Source organism: Salmo salar, chromosome 01 (assembly GCF_965601325.2).
Source record: "Salmo salar chromosome 01, fSalSal1, whole genome shotgun sequence".
Lineage (NCBI taxonomy): Eukaryota > Metazoa > Chordata > Actinopteri > Salmoniformes > Salmonidae > Salmo > Salmo salar.
The window spans coordinates 170,152,126-170,158,675 of NC_138291.1; the positions used below are offsets into that span (position 1 = coordinate 170,152,126).

The window sequence follows — 6,550 nt, forward strand, 5'->3', positions numbered from 1 at the left end:
GTAGAGCTCCGAGACAGGATTGTGTCGAGACACAGATCTGGGGAAAGCCACCCCTCAGTAAAAGGCACATGACAGCCCGCTTGGAGTTTGCCAAAAGGCACCTAAAGACTCTCAGACAATGAGAAACATTCTCTTGTCTGATGAAACCAAGATTGAACTTTTTGGCCTGAATGCCAAGCGTCCATCCCTACGGTGAAGCATGGTGGTGGCAGCATCATCATGCTGTGGGATGTTTTTCAGTGGCAGGGACTAGGAGACTAGTCAGGATCAAGGCAAAGATGTACAGAGATCCTTGATGAAAACCTTATCCAGAGCGCTCAGGACCTCAGGCTAGGGCAAAGGTTCACCTTCCAACAGGACAACGACCCTAAGCACACAGCCAAGACAACGCAGGAGTAGCTTCAGGACAGGTCTCTGAATGTCCTTAAGTGGCCCAGCCAGAGCCTGGACTTGAACCTGACCAAACATCTCTGGAGAAACCTGAAAATAGCTGTGCAGCAACGCTCCCCATCCAACCGGATCTGCAGATAAGAATGGGGGAAACTCCCCAAATACAGGTGTGCCAAGCTTGTAGCTCATACTCAAGAAGACTCAATGCTGTAATCACTGCCAAAGGTGCTTCAACAAAGTACTGAGTAAAGGGTCTGAATACTTATGTAAATGTCATATTTCAGTTTTTAATAAATTAGCAAACATTTCTCAAAACCAGTTTTTGCTTTGTCATATGCGGTATTGTGTAGATTGATAACGGGGAAAAAACGACTTAATCCATTTTATAATAAGGCTGTAACATAACAAAATGTGGAAAAAGTCAAGGGATCTGAATACTTTCCGAAGGCTCTGTATGTGTAAATACATTTAACCCCAATATCATATTTCCTGGCAAAGCCCACCCGTCTACTGTTCGTGTGGTTAGAGCCTCATTACCACTAAGTAACTTCCTGCATGTTATAAATTCATGTTTTAAAAAAAAAAAGAATCACAGGAACGGGCTTATTGACGTCACTACTGTTATAGAGTACTTAAGGAAAAAGCACGTGGAAAACCACGATGGGTTACTTAAGGGCTTAGTTGGTGGGTTACTTTTTATAGATTCCCTCCAGAGGGGAAAGTTGACATGGTTGTTGTGATCAATATGAGTCACTTCATTGTGACAATCTTCCAACCATAACATGTACCATACAAGTGTTTTCTTACGCCCACACCTATCAGGTCATGCATAGATTTAGACACTGATATGTCATGACCGTATTCTCTTGATGGGATGAGAGTTAACAACATTGGCAACTTCAACAAATATTAGTCTGCACAGAGTATACAAACATTAAAATCACTCTTTCCATGACAGACTGACCAGGTGAATCCAGGTGAAAGCTGTGATCCCTTATTGATGTCACTTGTTAAATCCCCTTCAATCAGTGTAGATGAAGGGGAGGAGACGGGTTAAAGAAGGATTTTTAAGCCTTAAAACATTTGAGACATGGATTGTGTATGTGTACCATTCAGGGGGTGAATGGGCAAGACAAAAGATTTAAGTGCCTTTTGAACGGGGGATGGTAGTAGGTACCAGGCGCACCGGTTTGTGTGAAGAACAGCAACACTGCTAGGTTTTTCACGCTGGACAGTTTCCTGTGTGTATCAACAATGGTCCACCACCCAAAGGACATCCAGCCAACTTAGCTGTGGGAAGCATTGGAGTCAACCAGGGGCATAGGCCTGGGTGGACACAGACCCTGCCAGGCCCACCCAATCAGATTGAGCAAGACCAAAAAAGAATATTTATTATTAAAAAAATTATAGTCAGCCCCCATGCTTTTGACATGATCACACTTGCAATACGCCCCCCTCATGCGTCAGTTCTCTCTCTTACTGGAATCCCCAACACAGAATAGGAAATCCTATAGCAGCTTAAAGTCAGAGACCTGATCACAACTGGTTCATTTCCAGTCACATCAACAGTTCTGCAAGAGCCTGGCTGGCAAGGGGATGGCACATGACACTTGTCTCACAGGCTTTCGACTTGCCGGGGTTGTCCTTGCAGCATTGATTGTCAATGCAGCGTGTTTGATCTGGATTTATTCTGCTAAGGTAAATACTCTTCTGAGTAATGCAGTACAGACCATATACTTCCAATATGGAACAGATATTTATTTCAATTCATTTTCAATTAGATGACAGTGGGTTATAAATCTTACAGTATCTACTCTATGTAGTTACTTCTCTAGTGCTGGATAATTTACTGTTTTTGCTCAGTCTGAAAATAAAATAGCTTTGTTACTGCATGTCTTAAGCCTGACTGGGCTTTGAGATGAGAACGATTTTAAACATCTCAAAGCCCAGAGTCAGACTCAAGACATAAAGCTGTATTTGAGCACAGATCTGTTAAAATGATTAGGGTTCTATACAGCCTATTCGCTAAAACACAGCAAAATCTAAATATTAGTTTGATTCAAACTTTACACTTAAAATAAATTATTGAAAACATTGAGAATTGTCTGTGCAATATATTCCATCAACATGTTTTCCTATTTCGGTTATAATTGTTATATTATTTGAGGTGTAACAGTACATGAGAGGATGGTAAATTGGTTCTCCTGTTTTTTATTTTAGCCGGTTGAATCACCGTCAGGAGCTAGTGGATGTCTAATTCATGGTAAGCTTCATTCTGTGGATGGAAATGAAAGTTAGACATATATACAGCTATTTAAAAAGACAACCATCATTTTGTTTGAAGGCACAGATATTTTCTTGTCAAAACGATGCTACAGCATTCCTCTCTGACATTTAATACTGAGCCTGGAGTTACAGGAAACTGCACCCCCACACTAAGGCAGGAAGTGTTTGTGTGTGCGTTCTTGCGTATATTTACATCATACTGTGGGGGTGTGACAATTGATGACTGTGTGAGATTTTGTGAATGCACCTGTTTGCCGTATTTAAGTTTGGGGAATGACCCATACCTTGGAAGCTTAATGAAGCCTCAATGGGATTAGAAGAACAATATCTTTTGAGTGAGCATGTTTGTGTCTTTTGTTGTTGTGAAAAATGAAAACAAAAACCATCTTCCATGTCCCACAGACTTGGGGAAATTTCTCAGAAGTCCCTCCTCCAATTCCAGTTTGTTCCTTAAAGGTGACCCAGTCATTACTTTGCATTGTTGATAGGCCTACTGTGTCAGTTTATAAGTAACTGAAAAAGGAAAATATAAACACAGATTTTCTTTACTTACCTTTTTCTACTTACCTTGGATGTTGTTGTTTGACCCAGACCGTTTGATTATTTTAGTGTTTTTTTTACTTCCGTTTGTTGACCTTGCTGTCTCTGTTGTATGGTTCCCAACAGCCTCTCGCCCCAGCAAACAGACCAAACAGATCTTTGGTGAGCTGGAGTGGGAGGAGGAGGGGAAGGAGATGGGCAGCATGTTCCTGACCAAGAACAGGACCCACATCCAGGTGACCGTGGCAGGCTTGTATGTGGTCTTTGTCCAAGCCACCTTCAAGCTGCCAGCAGGAAATGACACCAGGGACCTAAGGCTACAGCTGGATTTCACCTACCAGGAGCGCACCGACCAGTTTGCCAGTGCCTTCGACACGCGGCAGTTGCTGGAAGAGGAGCAAGACGCCCCTCTGAGTTTCTCTGTCCTTGTATGGATGGAGCCGGAGAATAGACTGTCTGTAATGGCAAGCCACAGGCAGCGGGTTGATTATGAGAGAAGACCAGTCTCTACCTTCATTACTATCATTAGATGCTCTGACTAGCCAAACTGGAGCCTGGGGAGAGGGCCAATGTCTAATACTTTTTGAGTTAGTGTCTGTATGCCACACGTATCCATTAAGGTGGTATGTACAGGTAACTGCCAAAATAAAGGAAACACCAACATAAAGTGTCTTATTTGGGGTGTTGGGCCAGAACAGTTTCAATGCACCTTGGCATATATTCTACACGTGTCTGGACCTATTGGAGAGATGCCATATGAAATTCCATTATTCATTTTTTTTGTTGATGGTGGTGGAAAACGCTATCTCACGCAACGCTCCAGAATCTCTCAAGTGTTAAATTGGGTTGAGATCTGGTACATGAGACGGCCATGGCATATGGTTTACATCGTTTTCATGGTCATCAAACCATTTAGCGACCACTTGTGCCCTGTGGATGGGGGAATTGTCATCCTATTGGGGCTTAGACATAGTAGCCAAAATAATGGCCAAATTAATGTCCTGCCCAGCATTTTTATACCCTAAACATGACCCTAAACATGATGTGATGTTAATTGCTTATTTAACTGGAACCACACCTGTGTGGAAGCACCTGCTTTCAATATGCTTTGTTTCCCCCATTTACTCAAGTGTTTCCATTTATTTTTGGCAATTACCTGTATGAAACCAGAGACCTAGGAAAGGTCTCGATTGTATACTCCTCAGGTCTCCTGCTCACAACTAATTGGATGAGAAAAAAGAGGTCCCTACCCTCTGACCTCCAATGGGTTTTGAGAAGGAGACGAGGAGAGAGAGGACGTGACGTGTATCTTTCCGTAAGAGATTAGAATCTTAAAACAACAAACCCTGTGATTTTATGAGCTGTCTGAACATCACTGCTGGCTTGTTTATATGCCTTTGTAGGAGACGGAGAAACTGTAGGTAGGCTCAGTGGTGACAGTCATGGACATGGTTACTGACAAGAGAAGGGGGCAAGCAGGATGGGGTAAAGGATGTCTACCAGCCAATTACCTAATTTCATCATCTTAATTTGGCTGACTAATTTGTCTTCACAATATCTGAATGTCTGGATTGAAGACAAGAGTTATACTGTTAAGGGTTCTAGCATGGTGCATCTCAATAGCAGGACTACAGTAAAAAACAAAAAAGGGGGGGATTTTATTTGGCCTAAAAAATCTGACCACGCCTTTTATATATTATATCAGGTAACGTTTTTATATACTCAACAAATTAATGTTGCAGAAAAATAAAGTGCCTGACCACACTACACAACTTCTGTTGACACCCGTCTTTTACCAATTTTTATAATGTTTTGCAGTAGTGATTGACATATAATAAATGTGAGAGAGACAGTGCTATGGTCTCTGGCTGGGCCACTCCTGCGTTGTCTTAGCTGTGCGCTCTGGATCAGGTTTTCATCAAGGATCTCACTGTGCTTTGCTTCGTTCATCTTTCCCTTGATCCTGACTAGTCTCCCAGTCCCTGCCACTGATAAACCTCCCCACAGCGTGATGCTGCCACCACGCTTCACCGTAGGGATGGTGCCAGGTTTCCTCCAGACATGACACTTGGCATTGAGGCCAAAGAGTTCAATCTTGGTTTCATCAAACCAGAGAATCTTGTTTCTCATGGTCTGAGAGTCCTTTAGTTGCCTTTTTTGCAAACTCCAAGCGGGTTGTCGTGCTTTTTACTGAGGAGTGGCTTCCGTCTGGCCACTCACTCTACCATAAAGACCTGATTGATGGAGTGTTGTAGAGATGGTTTTCCTTCTGGAAGATTCTCCATCGGGTTCTTGGTCACCTCCCTGACCAAGGCCTTTCTTCTCCGATTGCTCAGTTTGGCCGGGCGGCCAGCTCTAATAAGAGTCTTGGTGGTTCCAAACTTCTTTGTTCAGTGTGTATATACACTACCGTTCAAAAGTTTGGGGTCACTTAGAAATGACCTTGTTTTTGAAAGAAAAGCACAATTTGTGTCCATTAAAATAACATCAAATTGATCAGAAATACAATGTAGACATTGTTAATGTTGTAAATGACTATTGTAGCTGGAAACGGCTGACTTTTAATTGAATATCTACATGGGCGTACAGAGGCCCGTTATCAGCAACCATCGCTCCTCTGTTCCAATAGCACGTTGTGTTAGCTAATCCAAGTTTATAATTTTAAATGGCTAATTGATCATTAGAAAACCCTTTTGCAATTATGTTAGCACAGCTGAAAACGGTTGTGCTAATTAAAGAAGCAATAAAACTGGCCTTCTTTAGACTAGTTGAGTATCTGGAGCATCAGCATATTTGGGTTCCATTACAGACTCAAAATGAGTGGGCCCCCCACTCCTCTTTCTATTCTGGTTAGAGCCAGTTTGCGCTGTTCTGTGAAGGGAGTAGTACACAGCGTTGTACGAGATCTTCAGTTTCTCTGCAATTTCTCGCATGGAATAGCCTTCATTTCTCAGAACAAGAATAGTTGTTTCTGGACATTTTGAGCCTGTAATCGAACCCACAAATGCTGATGCTCCAGATACTCAACTAGTCTAAAGAAGGCCAGTTTTATGGCTCAAAGCACCCAGGTTATAATAGTGTATATGTAACAGAGTAAGAAAATATATTCTGTTTTATTTGTGAATTTTGCCAAAATGTGTTTAATCAGCATTGAATTCATGTTATTGAGTTCAGGTTTCAATATGTCTTAGTTTCAATTATGCCAATTGAAAGTTTTCATTTATGGTACTTGACTGACATCGTTTGGTTGGTTGATGGTATTGCATTCTAGCTGTTGTCTTATTTTGCACACCATTTTCAAATCAAATTTTATTAGTCACATGAATACAACAGG

General features: G+C 41.8%; 1 protein-coding gene across 1 annotated transcript; it reads left to right on the forward strand.

Annotated features, from left to right (window-relative positions):
• The first annotated feature begins 194 nt into the window (after positions 1-194).
• si:dkey-220k22.3 (uncharacterized) lies at positions 195-5,060 on the forward strand. The gene is made up of 4 exons (XM_014143142.3): positions 195-2,088; positions 2,611-2,653; positions 3,079-3,132; positions 3,343-5,060. Exons 1-4 carry the CDS (start codon positions 1,987-1,989, stop codon positions 3,756-3,758), a joined length of 615 nt encoding a protein of 204 aa, XP_013998617.1. The 5' UTR covers positions 195-1,986; the 3' UTR covers positions 3,759-5,060.
• Positions 5,061-6,550: the final 1,490 nt, after the last annotated feature.